General features: G+C 31.2%; 1 protein-coding gene across 1 annotated transcript; it reads right to left on the minus strand.

The window, feature by feature from the left end:
* Positions 1-8,415: 8,415 nt before the first annotated feature.
* On the minus strand, positions 8,416-9,453 carry LOC128235960 (heparan sulfate glucosamine 3-O-sulfotransferase 1-like). The gene has a single exon (XM_052950745.1). The coding sequence runs from the start codon at positions 9,451-9,453 to the stop codon at positions 8,416-8,418; it is 1,038 nt and encodes a 345-aa protein (XP_052806705.1).
* Positions 9,454-15,819: the final 6,366 nt, after the last annotated feature.

Genomic DNA, 15,819 nt, shown 5'->3' on the forward strand with positions numbered 1-15,819 from the left:
CAAACTAAATTAGTTAGAAATCAGGCAAAAAAATTTCATTCAATTAGTATACCCAATATTACCCAAGGCAGGCAGTATAAACATATATGAAAATGACATGCTGTGATCAATAGATAACGTTTTTGCGGCGATTTAATCAACACAGAAAATACATAACATGCGTAAATATCATAGCAGTGTTGGGCACATAACATGCGTAAATATCATAGCAGTATCGGTCACATTGCATGCATAAATATCATAGCAGCGTCGGGCACATACAATTCGTAAATACCATTGCAGTGTCGGTCAAATAACATGCATAAATATTATAACAGTGTCGGGCACATAACATTCGTAAATACCATAGCAGTGTCGGTCACATTACATGCGTAAATATCATAACGTACAGTGTCGGGCACATAACATTCGTAAATACCATAACAGTGTCGGGCACATAACATGCGTAAATACCATAGCATTATCGGTCACATAACATGCGTAAAAGGGCACATAACATGCGTAAATATCATAACAGTGTCGAGCACATTACATGCGTAAATACCATAGCAGTGTCGGGCACATAACATGCGTAAATATCATAACAGTGTCGAGCACATTACATGCGTAAATATCATAGCAGCGTCGGGCACATAACAGGCGTAAATATCATGGCAGTGTCGGGCACATAACATGCGTTAATACCATAAAAGCTTTTTATCTGTTCATAAATGCATAAATGCTTGTTTTTGCTTTGACCATCACATTCAAGTGCGTTAAACATGATAATGCATTAAAATCTAAACACAGAATGCAGTAATTAATTTGTATTATCAAATATGAGTTTTTTACTTATTGAAAAAAATAACACATTTCGTGCAACGCAAAACTTCACCACGGCTGACAAGTCAGTGTTTAGCGAAAACTTATACGCCTTATCAACATTGATCATTCTCATTCATCAGAGGTTCTATCATGATAAATCTAAATCTGTGGTACGCATATCATCATCACTCTGGTGAACGAGAATAACTTTGATAGACAAACTATGGGATATGTATCTGACATTTATCGACTGTGCCAAAATACACTTGAGAAGATAACATAACGCAATACATAAATGATGGGCAATTTCCATCCAAGACACCCTCCCACGAGAACAATTTTCAGTGTACGATGATGTATTTGGGAGTATTCAATGTCTTCTTTATTTTTTATTTCATATACATATTTTGTATTTCAGCGTTGTGCCAAATTATCCATTGCCTAACAATTGCCGAAAGGCATAAACTACGACTGTTTTTAAAATATTACTATGAATTTCTTGGTAAAATAGTATCAGACTGATAATGTTTGCATTTGTTTACGTATTTCGAGACGTTCTGCTACACCAAGAGTTCCTACATTGATATAAAGAGTAATAACTTTTGAGCACATATAAAAATTGCTAGAATAGTGTACAAGTGTATCTGGTAGTAATTTTGCATATAAAATACGCGAGACGTTCTTTTTGGGTAGCAAATTGCCTTTTGCTATAAAAAATAACATGTCTTACAGCTCGTGTCTTAATTACACATTCATTTACGCACGCTTATTCTGATTCTGTATCGAACAAAAACTGCATAAACCTTCCACGCCAGACATAATAGGTGCTTGAACATAAAAATGGCCGTATAGTGACAATGTTAAGTCCACAAGCCGTTGAAAAGAAAAATATGAAGAAAAAAAACACTATAAAATAGTTAAAGTAGGTATAAGAAAGGTACACTTTGACTAAAACACAGTTTCAAGTCACGCAATTTTCTTTTTTTCACTTTGTAAACAAGCAATCGATCTTGCTTATACATTCAATAACTGTATTGTTAAGGCCCCTAGAAACATAACTTATGTTAAAAAAACGAATGTGAGAGGGAGAAAACCTGTAACTACATCCTCACCTCAATGGCTCGAGCTGACAAGTTCGTCCCGATGATGAACATGACCGACGATCGCATGTGAAAATAAAAGCGATTACGGTACACGACCCTATCGCTATTAATTTTACGACATGAGAAATAAAACAAATTAACTAGATATATATTTGTTAACTTTTTCCATAAAAAATGTTGATTTGACTATACATATTTTTGTATAGACATTTACATAAAAATACTGAAATGTATATTATACTGGCATGGCACGTTCTATAACGAACATAAATCTACATAGATTCTATGATATGAAAATATTATGTCACCATGTTACTCTGCTAGGGTATTCCTTGGTCAGAGAATAGAAGAAAAGAACCCAAGCGACATCCCACTGACATGTGTTAACCAAATAAAAACTAATGCTGTGGTAACGAAAATGTTTTGCGTAATTATATCCTTTATCCATATCCTTCACAATTTCCGCAAGGATCAAATTCCGCAAATTGTTATTAGCCAAACATTAGGGGATACTCGAAAGAAACCTAGTTTTAAACCATCCGGGCTTAACCCTGGCCCCTCAATACACTCCAATTTCTGCACTTGTATCCAACAACATTTAATGCCTATATTCCGCTAAAATACTTGCAAGTTCATCCTCCAAACCCAGGTTCAACTCTATTGTTATAGTGTGTTATTGTTTTAATTAACACCAATATCAGAAAACAGTGTGAAGTGTGCAATATATCATCTACTTTGTTTGTTTTCCATATAATGTTTATAATTTCAATTGAAAAGACGATTGATATAGATGTAAACTTGTTTGTCGCCATCCGAATTTGTATGATATTCGGCGACATCTGAATTAGAATTTCAGGCGAATTAATATTGTATTCTGTTCTGGGTTTTTTTTTGTTATATTCTAGAATTATTGCGTGGTAAACAGGCATGGATGACATGAATACATTTTGCTCATCAATCTACAGCCAATTTTATAAATAAATTTTCAACATGTTTTCATTACACTAGTGTGTACCTTTACATGCACTGATTAAAAATAAAACAACATTTTAGCTATTTGTTACTGTATACATGTATATTAAGTTATGGTGTTACTAAATTTCGTTAATTGGGTAACACATTATTTATTGTTTTTGGATGAAAACGTTAACTTTCTAAATTCATTTTTTTTCTATCAAATGCAATGGTCTTACTATTGTCTTACAATCTTCTGTGAAACAATGATCTTTCTGCCAATTCAATTGTAAACAATATAGTAAGGAAAGTAAACTGTATGATCAAGTTCTTGTACAGACAAAGATCTTTTTTAACTTGAATCTTCGCCACATGTTATGTAATTTTCTTAGTCAATGGCATTTTGACTATGCTAGCTCATATAATGGTATAATGGTCTTACTGAACAATTGAAAAATAAGCTACAAATTGCTCAAAACAAAGTCATTATATTTATGCATCGGTATGAATGTAGATCACATTTCTAATCATTAGATTTTAAAAGAATTGGATGGTTAGATATTGAAAATAGAGTAAGACAACTAACTCTCAACCATGTGCATAAAATTGTGAACAAAAAAGTCCATCCTATATGCATAGTAATTTCACCAAGATGTCTGACATGTATTTGAATAATATTAGTTGCTCAGATTGTAATTTTTATTAGCCTCAGTGAAATAGTTTTACTAATTCTACTTTTTATTATGAAGCCATTATTGACAGGAACAAGCTGCCACTATGTATAATAACAATCCAAAAACAAATATGCATTTAAGAATGGAGTAAAAATTTACCTAAATCTGTAACTGGAATACAAAGAATGCCCAGATAACGTATTTTATTAGAAAACATTAGCTTCCCATTTTCTGGGTATCTGTGAAAACTGTTATATTTAAATGGAGCCAATATTTTGACCTTTGGCAATTTGTATTTAAAAGGGACCCATTGAAAATAAGTTGTAAAAATTTATGGGCTATAGTGTGGAAATGCATATGTCTTAACCCTAATGTTGTTTTATTTGTAAATCATTATAATTCTTTGACAATTTCTTCCTTTTGTGAAATGTTTATACAATCAATCTTAAATACCTTAATATTTTATAGATGTTAAACTTTAATTGTACTATTGTTGTTATTACTCTCTTATAATGAAAACTTGTACATGACATATATATTGCCCAAGGAAAATAAAATAAAATGAAAATGTTTTAACGTATAACATTTTGCTGCGGGCCATAAACGTATTTTAATAGAAAACAGTGATTTTAAAATTACCGTATCGTGTGAGAATCTTAACGTTATCGAGCCAATGTACGTTATCAACATACATATCTAACATAACATTTTCAATGGCTGATCAGATAGGGCTGATAAAAATATAAAACAAATTACTTGAACAAAACAAAAATTATAAAATTTACCAATTAGTCAGAACGAGATGATATCAGTATCAATAGAGAAAATAGATCGGCGTTGCATTGTTTGGTGTACATCATCCCAATATTTATATGAAAAACTACTGAAACAAGTCCAGTAGTCGAAAGTTAAAACATAAACCAGGTCAATGACAATGACACAGAAAGAAAAATAGACGTTTACAAACCAGAAACACGTCTTGGGAACTGATTTATCAAAACTGACATACTAGTAATAACTCCAAGAATAGTGTACTTAGATAGTGAGCAATGTTGCCGAACAGTTATTCTCAGAATACGATCAGACTACGGGGCCTTCTTCACGTAGTAGTGAGTCAGACATGCATTAATATTAATTTCGTGTGAAATTTGAGAGTGAAAAAAGCTCAATTGTTAATAGTTATTGAAACATGTAACAGATATTTTCTGTTTTGCTACAACGCGATAGTAACGGTTTTGGAAATTGAATGATTTTAGGTAACGATAAACAAACTTCTGTTCAAAGGAGTATCTGCCAAATCATGTATGTTGTTTGTTCATAAAAGCAAATAGAAAACTCAATTTAAACAAAGTTCTAAATTCTCTCACGTTCATATACACCATGAAATGATTGAGGAAATTATAAAAAAGTTAATATAATACAGAAGCTCAAATGAATTAAAGAAATAATATGATTTAACATATTACCATATTTAACATACAGAACTAATATCAAAGATATAATCTGTATCAGATATATTAAACAGCGTGACAGCGTCGTTAGATTAATTAATTTTTTAATACAATGGTTACGTCCCTTATCAATTTTGTTAACACTTATAGTACAAGACAGACCATGGGTATATGATGAAAGGTTTATGATAAAACAAATGTCAAACTACGCTTGCTTTATTTTAAATGAATGGTATAGCATTGTTAACACTTCCAGTAAATGCAACAAGTATAAATTGTTTAAGAACGATTTCGGAATTGAGAATTATCTAAAAACTACACCTTACAAATTGTTAAAGTTTATGATTAAATTTCGAAACAGAAACTATCGTCTTCCTATCGAGACAGGAAGCTGGATTGGACTTGATATGTCATCAAGAAAATGTCCTTTGTGTCAAGCAAACATTAGCATTGGAGACGAATATCAATATTTACTTGAATGTATAGCTTTAAACAATAGCAGAAAGCGATTTATTGATAAAAAACTATGTTAATCCGAATGTCATTACATTTAATTATCTAATGTGCATGTGTAACACTCAAATGTCGAAATATAAAACGTTGTGTCAATTTGTGAAGAAAATAGTAAAACTGTTTAAAACTGTTAATATATTTGTACAACAACACATGTATCCGATACTCCATAACTCTCCACATATTCATATAAAGCATTGTATAACATATGTCTCTCCCGTTTTATTTGCTTTGTACCTTTGTATATTGTAAGTTTCTTTTTATAACAGCCTCGTTGTTATAATGTATTTCTTTTTCACATGCACATGCTGTCATATTGTTTGAACTGAGTTGTTTGAAAATGAAACTTGAAACTTCAGTCGCAACACCTCAGCCAGTATCCAACATGATTGACTAAGCTTGCCGGAGATGGCCGAGTTTTTACGAATGCGCTTGCTTGTGAAGCCATATTGCATATATCAACGCAATGTCTCTGGTAATTTCCGGATGATAGAAACCGGTGAATGAGATATTGTATGATCTAAATGCTTTAATGTCATCCTAAATGGGTGAATTATATCTTAAGTACTTAGGATTATTATTATAAATATGACTTACATAGGAAAATGGTTTCGACTTCACCAGCTCCTGTTTTTCAAAATTGACTAACGTCGTCGTTGTTAACCTTTAGACGTGAACTATTTGATGATGTGTTTGTTGTTTTGTTTTTAAATATAAACAAATACAGATGAAACAGTTCTGTCAATTTTTATTAGAAATACAGTGTATCCATTAAACTTTCAGAGAAGTCAACATTTACATTAGCAACGTTGTTAACTTAAACACAGTTCTGAACACACGGACCATAATGCCTGTATATATTGTGAACTCGGAAATACCTGTTATACGTCCATATATAAGAATTGTTAACAAGGGTTTAAAGTAGTAAATACTGTTACTATTATTCAAAGAACTGTACATTAATTAACAAGCTTCGACCGAGTGATAGTCGTAGAAAAGGAGTATTTAATGTTAAGAAAATATCTAATGATTGTTGTTTCTATACGATCGACACTTTTGCCAATACAGATTATAATGGTGTTTTTTGTTAATGTTTAGATAAGATTGATACATTCGGAACTCTTCGGCCATTTTATACGAAAACAACCTCGGATGTATTTAGACGGTTTACAGTGTTCGAAATCGGTACACATTAACTACGCTGCAAGAAGATCGCGTATTTATTTTAATTTAGCAGTTAAACTTTATGACTTTACTTTTGGGAAACTTAATTATGTTTGCAATTATGCACTTTAGTGGCAATCAATTTAAACTTAGATCTAAAAATACAGGCAAAACACTACATTTGATTAATGATATAATTCAAAATTTTACGAACTACTTCTATTAATGTACTGGCATACATCCGAGGTTGTTTTCGTAGAAAAAGGCCGAAGAGTTTAGAATGAAAATTGATAAAAAACATTTTAGCAGGATTGGTGGGGTACGTTAAATAACAGTTGTATTCTATAATTATGTAGTTAATTATGTTTTTTAGAATATGAAAACTATTCAGATATTGTAAAATTGAAGATATTAAAGATTGTATTTGTATATGCCCATGTAATGGTGATCTTTGGAAGAAAAAATTAAAACATTGTTTTTACATGCATTTTCAGGATCTGCTTGGGAAAATATAATATTGTCTATTATCTTGTTTTCTACAGGCCATTTTCAACACGATATTGATCATTCAGTTTTTGTTTTATTTACCCACTTTATAAGAGAAACAATTTGTTTTTCAAAAACAATATTATCAATTTGTTAAAACAGCACTGGTATTTACACAACTAATCAAGAAAGTAAGTAATTTCCTAAATTTGTAAATTTGAAATAATTTTATGAAAAAATATATCCATTTAAAGTGGCACTCGTATTTAAAATTGGTACATACACATTCATAACAAACATAGATTTTGAGTGATAAACCTTTAACTACTTACTAAATAATGCATTTTTGGAAAATACTTATTACTGATAGCAAGATTGTAACCATGTATATAATAGCTTAATTGGCAATAACAACACTAATGACAAATAATAAAATGCTATATACATTTGCATCTCAATATATAAAGTTATGTATATTCAGACGATGCAGAAACTGTTATCATACGTAACATTTACTGCCATTTCTTTCGAAAATTTTAATGAATTTTACTCATAACAAATTCCGATTTTCTTTATCAAGTACAAGTTCTTTGTATACAAACAATGTCGTTAATTTAGAACAGAAATGAATGCGTTTATGACAGGAACTGAACTGTGACAAATAATCACCTAAACACAAATTTAATTTGGAGAGACAATAAATGGACTATTTTTTACAGTTGTAGCAATATATGAGCGTTTTTGATAATTAGATTGACGATACTAAAAACGAATGTAGACATATTTCTTTCTGCATTTAAGTAAAAAATATACACATATAGTAAAACAATATATTCAACTTAATGCATTGATAAATTGCCTCCGCTCCATTGCAAAGCAACTGAAAAGACATACTCATTTAAACATCAAAATGGAGTCAAAAGATCAAATTTATTTCCGTGCATCAAATTAGACTTAACCGTTTTCAGAAATTTTTTATGAGTGTTAAAATGTACTCGGCGCATATTCTACCATTGAAATAGCGATTGACACAAACATAAGAACGTTTACCTTTTAAAATATAAGACAAAAGAAATAAAAAATCTTCAATTTCCTGCGCAATGACAAAATGTTCAAGCAAACACAGGTTGTTCGATTTTCACACTGTATACGTTAGTATTATTTCAGGTATTTCTTTATGGGAGGTAATTCTAAGTTCAACCCAAACCTGTGCAAACACACATGAGGGAGATTTTATAACACACCCAAAAACATTTATTAGAAATTTCACCAGTCAAATGTTTTGTTCACTAAACGGAAAAATTGTTCATTTTTTGGAGCGAAATACTCTTGAAGAAGTTTTCTCGTTTCAGCGTTGATCTTCGGATGTTCTCTTCCTTTACTTTTCCGTAGACATTCGCTTTCACTGTCTTTTCCATTCACGAAACAATATTTCCCTTTTGATTCGTTATATTTAAACATCGATCGAATAAAGAATGGTTTTATATCAAGAAACTTTTCCACTTTCTTTAACTCACCTAAGGGGTATCGCACCATTTCATCTCCATCAATGAACAGTATTTGTTCACGCCGAAAATGATCCAACCAAGATCGTATATGCAACTGGTAATCTGAATCCCTAACGACCTTAGCATCTCCATCGACGGTCTTGTTACTACTGTCCGCTGATTTTGCGAATACAGTATTTTCCACTGACAAATTAGGATCAATTATGCCACGGTCATTGAACATAGCAATATGAGACAGTATTCTCTCCACCGGTTCCTTTACTATAAAAACCAGTTTTATGTTTGCGTCCAAAGCCTTTATTCGTTCAGCTGCAAATTTGGAAAAGAAATACAATGGAGATTTTTCCATCGTGATCTGGTTGCTATAGCTACATGGCATAATTTCACGGTAAAGATCCAGGTCCGATGGCCGTTTAAAGTTGCCATTCTCGTTAGAATGATTCCACTGCTGTGACGTTATGTTTAATAATCTTTCTTCTGGATTGATTTTAGAAAATGTTTGAAATAACTCATTGTATCTTTCGTGATATGATCCGCTTTGCGAAAAGAAATTGGCCTCTTTCTCTGTGTTGACGCGTGCAGCAATTTCTGGGTGCTTGCTTAGGAAATAAAGCAATGCAAAAGTTCCGCATTTACTTACGCCGGCTATTATTGCTTTAGGGAAACGTTTAACACAAATTTCAGAACTGGGCTCTGTATAGATCTGCACAGAATCAGAAGGCACATGTTGTCTCGAAGTTACGTCTCTGTTGGGTGCACTTCCTAAAGAATCTGTACTTCCATCATATCTCTGCATATATCTCGGTGACAATGTATTTATCCCTTTATTCTGTAATAATTTCAAAAACACTATACATGCAATGGAGGAAAGAACGACTTTATAAAAACACCTTTTCATCACTTCTACGATATGTCGTTTCCTCTGTAAAATACCTCTTTAATTATATAGTCCAATGTTTCTTGTTAAGATAACTCTTTAATTATGTAGTCCAATGTAACTTGTTAAAATACCTTTTTAATTATGTAGTTCAATGTATCTTGTTAAGTTGTAATTGGCAATTATTATTCATATATCGTAACTGTTAAGAATTTATTGTATGGTCAACGACAAACTAAATTCGTTAGAAATCAGGCAATTGATTTTCATTTAATTAGTGTATCCAATAACACCTGAGGCAGGCAGTACGAACACTTATGACAATGACATGCCGTGAACATCAATAGATAAGGTTTTTACGAAGATTTAATTAAATCAGACAACAATTACAGATGAACGTTGTAGTGAGCTACATTCACAAGATAAACAAACTAGCTTAAAGAGGATAACTTGAACTGTATCATTGCAAATCTACAAAAGCTGTTAGTCTGACTTGTATCTTTCTGTATTGTTCATGGAAAGAAATGATATGATAATAAAGTTGCGACATTTTGAATACTTGATATCATTTTCAAACATCTTTTCAACAAGGCATGTTTTAAGGAAACGACTGACAATTCGCTGAACATTTTGGCGTCAGTATATATATGTCCGTCGTGGCACAGTCGATCAATTTTGAGCTTACTAGAATTGAACGTTGCGAGATAGTAGATTTTCAATGAATGTACTATGCATGGACTATTTCATTATTTCTACTTAATAATGTATAATGTTGTAAATCTACTATCTCGCAATACTCAACACAAGTTAACTCCAAATAATTACCCCCGCCTAAACGACGAACACATTACATACTACTACGGTGATGGTTTATTAACTGTGCTAACCCTTTTACAGTTACATAATTACGGTGCTAACCCTTTTTCGGTCGCGTATTTGGGCAGGTTTGGTTGCCTTTATATTTCTCGAATGAAAAAGCATGATTAAGTTTTTAACACCAATTTTTATAAAAGAAATTAATAAAATGGAAATTCAGAATAATGATGATAAACGAAAACATGATCCTTTTAAGGTAATTCACGACTGCATGCCACAGTCGTGTTGTAGATTATTGAAATCTGGCAATAGTAGTTCTGGGAAGACTAATACGCGTCTTCATTTTCTATTAAAACCATTGACTTATTATGTTAAGATTTCCATGTATGAAAAGAAATTGGAACAGTCAAAATATTAGCACTTAATAAATAAAATCAACAAGATTGAAAGAAAAAATATAATATCGTTAGAAGACAACTACACACATCAAGCGATGAAATACTAACTGTTACAGAAATGAATTGTGATCAGCAGAATGTAGTAATATTTTGTGATTATGTTTGCGAGAAAAATGAAAAGACATAATTGACTGCTTTATTCACGGTAGGCATAAAATGGCTGTGTGTGTTATCTTTCTCCTTTTTATAAGACACCGAAATACATAAGATTAAATTTTTCCCATTACATTTTTTTGAATCCCCATCGCAAAGACGATGAAGTTAGTTGGGAAAAAGCCTGTATTCTGTTCTGGTTTTTTTTTGTTATATTCTAGAATTATTGCGTGGTAAACAGGCATGGATGACATGAATACATTTTGCTCATCAATCTACAGCCAATTTTATAAATGAATTTTCAACATGTTTTCATTACACTAGTGTGTACCTTTACATGCACTGATTGGTTTAATTGTCTAATACTGGCCAATAAAACAACATTTTAGCTATTTGTTACTGTATACATGTATATTAAGTTATGGTGTTACTAAATTTCGTTAATTGGGTAACACATTATTTATTCTTTTTGGATGAAAACGTTACCTTTCTAAATTCATTTTTTCTATCAAATGCAATGGTCATACTATTGTCTTACAATCTTCTGTGAAACAATGATCTTTCTGCCAATTCAATTGTAAACAATATAGTAAGGAAAGTAAACTGTATGATCAAGTTCTTGTACAGACAAAGATCTTTTTTAACTTGAATCTTCGCCACATGTTATGTAATTTTCTTAGTCAATGGCATTTTGACTATGCTAGCTCATATAATGGTATAATGGTCTTACTGAACAATTGAAAAATAAGCTACAAATTGCTCAAAACAAAGTCATTATATTTATGCATCGGTATGAATGTAGATCACATTTCTAATCATTAGATTTTAAAAGAATTGGATGGTTAGATATTGAAAATAGAGTAAGACAACTAACTCTCAACCATGTGCATAAAATTGTGAACAAAAAAGTCCATCCTATATGCATAGTAATTTCACCAAGATGTCTGACATGTATTTGAATAATATTAGTTGCTCAGATTGTAATTTTTATTAGCCTCAGTGAAATAGTTTTACTAATTCTACTTTTTATTATGAAGCCGTTATTGACAGGAACAAGGTGCCACTATGTATAATAACAATCCAAAAACAAATATGCATTTAAGAATGGAGTAAAAATTTACCTAAATCTGTAACTGGAATACAAAGAATGCTCAGATAACGTATTTTATTAGAAAACATTAGCTTCCCATTTTCTGGGTATCTGTGAAAACTGTTATATTTAAATGGAGCCAATATTTTGACCTTTGGCAATTTGTATTTAAAAGGGACCCATTGAAAATAAGTTGTAAAACTTTATGGGCTATAGTGTGGAAATGCATATGTCTTAACCCTAATGTTGTTTTATTTTTAAATCATTATAATTCTTTGACAATTTCTTCCTTTTGTGAAATGTTTATACAATCAATCTTAAATACCTTAATATTTTATAGATGTTAAACTTTAATTGTACTATTGTTGTTATTACTCTCTTATAATGAAAACTTGTACATGACATATATATTTCGCAAGGAAAATAAAATTAAATGAAAATGTTTTAACGTATAACATTTTGCTGCGGGCCATAAACGTATTTTAATAGAAAACAGTAATTTTAAAATTACCGTATCGTGTGAGAATCTTAACGTTATCGAGCCAATGTACGTTATCAACATACATATCTAACATAACATTTTCAATGGCTGATCAGATAGGGCTGATAAAAATATAAAACAAATTACTTGAACAAAACAAAAATTATAAAATTTACCAATTAGTCAGAACGAGATGATATCAGTATCAATAGAGAAAATAGATCGGCGTTGCATTGTTTGGTGTACATCATCCCAATATTTATATGAAAAACTACTGAAACAAGTCCAGTAGTCGAAAGTTAAAACATAAACCAGGTCAATGACAATGACACAGAAAGAAAAACAGACGTTTACAAACCAGAAACACGTCTTGGACACTGATTTATCAAAACTGACATACTAGTAATAACTCCAAGAATAGTGTACTTAGACAGTGAGCAATGTTGCCGAACAGTTATTCTCAGAATACGATCAGACTACGGGGCCTTCTTCACGTAGTAGTGAGTCAGACATGCATTAATATTAATTTCGTGTGAAATTTGAGAGTGAAAAAAGCTCAATTGTTAATAGTTATTGAAACATGTAACAGATATTTTCTGTTTTGCTACAACGCGATAGTAACGGTTTTGGAAATTGAATGATTTTAGGTAACGATAAACAAACTTCTGTTCAAAGGAGTATCTGCCAAATCATGTTTGTTCATAAAAGCAAATAGAAAACTCAATTTAAACAAAGTTCTAAATTCTCTCACGTTCATATACACCATGAAATGATTGAGGAAATTATAAAAAAGTTAATATAATACAGAAGCTCAAATGAATTAAAGAAATAATATGATTTAACATATTACCATATTTAACATACAGAACTAATATTAAAGATATAATCTGTATCAGATATATTAAACAGCGTGACAGCGTCGTTAGATTAATTAATTTTTTAATACAATGGTTACGTCCCTTATCAATTTTGTTAACACTTATAGTACAAGACAGACCATGGGTATATGATGAAAGGTTTATGATAAAACAAATGTCAAACTACGCTTGCTTTATTTTAAATGAATGGTATAGCATTGTTAACACTTCCAGTAAATGCAACTGGTATAAATTGTTTAAGAACGATTTCGGAATTGAGAATTATCTAAAAACTACACCTTACAAATTGTTAAAGTTTATGATTAAATTTCGAAACAGAAACTATCGTCTTCCTATCGAGACAGGAAGCTGGATTGGACTTGATATGTCATCAAGAAAATGTCCTTTGTGTCAAGCAAACATTAGCATTGGAGACGAATATCAATATTTACTTGAATGTATAGCTTTAAACAATAGCAGAAAGCGATTTATTGATAAAAAAAACTATGTTAATCCGAATGTCATTACATTTAATTATCTAATGTGCATGTGTAACACTCAAATGTCGAAATATAAAACGTTGTGTCAATTTGTGAAGAAAATAGTAAAACTGTTTAAAACTGTTAATATATTTGTACAACAACACATGTATCCGATACTCTATAACTCTCCACATATTCATATAAAGCATTGTATAACATATGTCTCTCCCGTTTTATTTGCTTTGTACCTTTGTATATTGTAAGTTTCTTTTTATAACAGCCTCGTTGTTATAATGTATTTCTTTTTCACATGCACATGCTGTCATATTGTTTGAACTGAGTTGTTTGAAAATGAAACTTGAAACTTCAGTCGCAACACCTCAGCCAGTATCCAACATGATTGACTAAGCTTGCCGGAGATGGCCGAGTTTTTACGGATGCGCTTGCTTGTGAAGCCATGTTGCATATATCAACGCAATGTCTCTGGTAATTTCCGGATGATAGAAACCGGTGAATGAGATATTGTATGATCTAAATGCTTTAATGTCATCCTAAAAGGGTGAATTATATCTTAAGTACTTAGGATTATTATTATAAATATGACTTACATAGGAAAATGGTTTCGACTTCACCTGCTCCTGTTTTTCAAAATTGATTAACGTCGTCGTTGTTAACCTTTGAACGTGAACTATTTGATGATGTGTTTGTTGTTTTGTTTTTAAATATAAACAAATACAGATGAAACAGTTCTGTCAATTTTTATTAGAAATACAGTGTATCCATTAAACTTTCAGAGAAGTCAACATTTACATTAGCAACGTTGTTAACTTAAACACAGTTCTGAACACTCGGACCATAATGCCTGTATTTATTGTGAACTCGGAAATACCTGTTATACGTCCATATATAAGAATTGTTAACAAGGGTTTAAAGTAGTAAATACTGTTACTATTATTCAAAGAACTGTACATTAATTAACAAGCTTCGACCGAGTGATAGTCGTAGAAAAGGAGTATTTAATGTTAAGAAAATATCTAATGATTGTTGTTTCTATACGATCGACACTTTTGCCAATACAGATTATAATGGTGTTTTTTGTCGGAACTCTTCGGCCATTTTATACGAAAACAACCTCGGATGTATATAGACGGTTTACAGTGTTCGAAATCGGTACACATTAACTACGCTGCAAGAAGATCGCGTATTTATTTTAATTTAGCAGTTAAACTTTATGACTTTACTTTTGGGAAACTTAATTATGTTTGCAATTATGCACTTTAGTGGCAATCAATTTAAACTTAGATCTAAAAATACAGGCAAAACACTACATTTGATTAATGATATAATTCAAAATTTTACGAACTACTTCTATTAATGTACTGGCATACATCCGAGGTTGTTTTCGTAGAAAAAGGCCGAAGAGTTTAGAATGAAAATTGATAAAAAACATTTTAGCAGGATTGGTGGGGTACGTTAAATAACAGTTGTATTCTATAATTATGTAGTTAATTATGTTTTTTAGAATATAAAAAACTATTCAGATATTGTAATATTGAAGATATTAAAGATTTTATGCCCATGTAATGGTGATCTTTGGAAGAAAAATTTAAAACATTGTTTTTACATGCATTTTCAGGATCTGCTTGGGAAAATATAATATTGTATATTATCTTGTTTTCTACAGGCCATTTTCAACACGATATATTGATCATTCAGTTTTTGTTTTATTTACCCACTTTATAAGAGAAACAATTTGTTTTTCAAAAACAATATTATCAATTTGATAAAACAGCACTGGTATTTACACAACGCAGATCAGTAACACATAGAATTAGACAGAATTTATAATATAGATATAATCCTTTAGGCACAAAAGTAAATGCAAATGATTCTAAAATACATGTGGTGAGAGAAGTGATTAGTACTGAGGACGAACAATTTAATAAGCTCCGTGAAATGGTAAGGAAACAAAAGAACGCTAAAGATGAATTAGTTTTACTTAAAGACA

The sequence above is a fragment of the Mya arenaria genome, chromosome 5 (assembly GCF_026914265.1).
Source record: "Mya arenaria isolate MELC-2E11 chromosome 5, ASM2691426v1".
In the NCBI taxonomy this organism is placed as follows: domain Eukaryota; kingdom Metazoa; phylum Mollusca; class Bivalvia; order Myida; family Myidae; genus Mya; species Mya arenaria.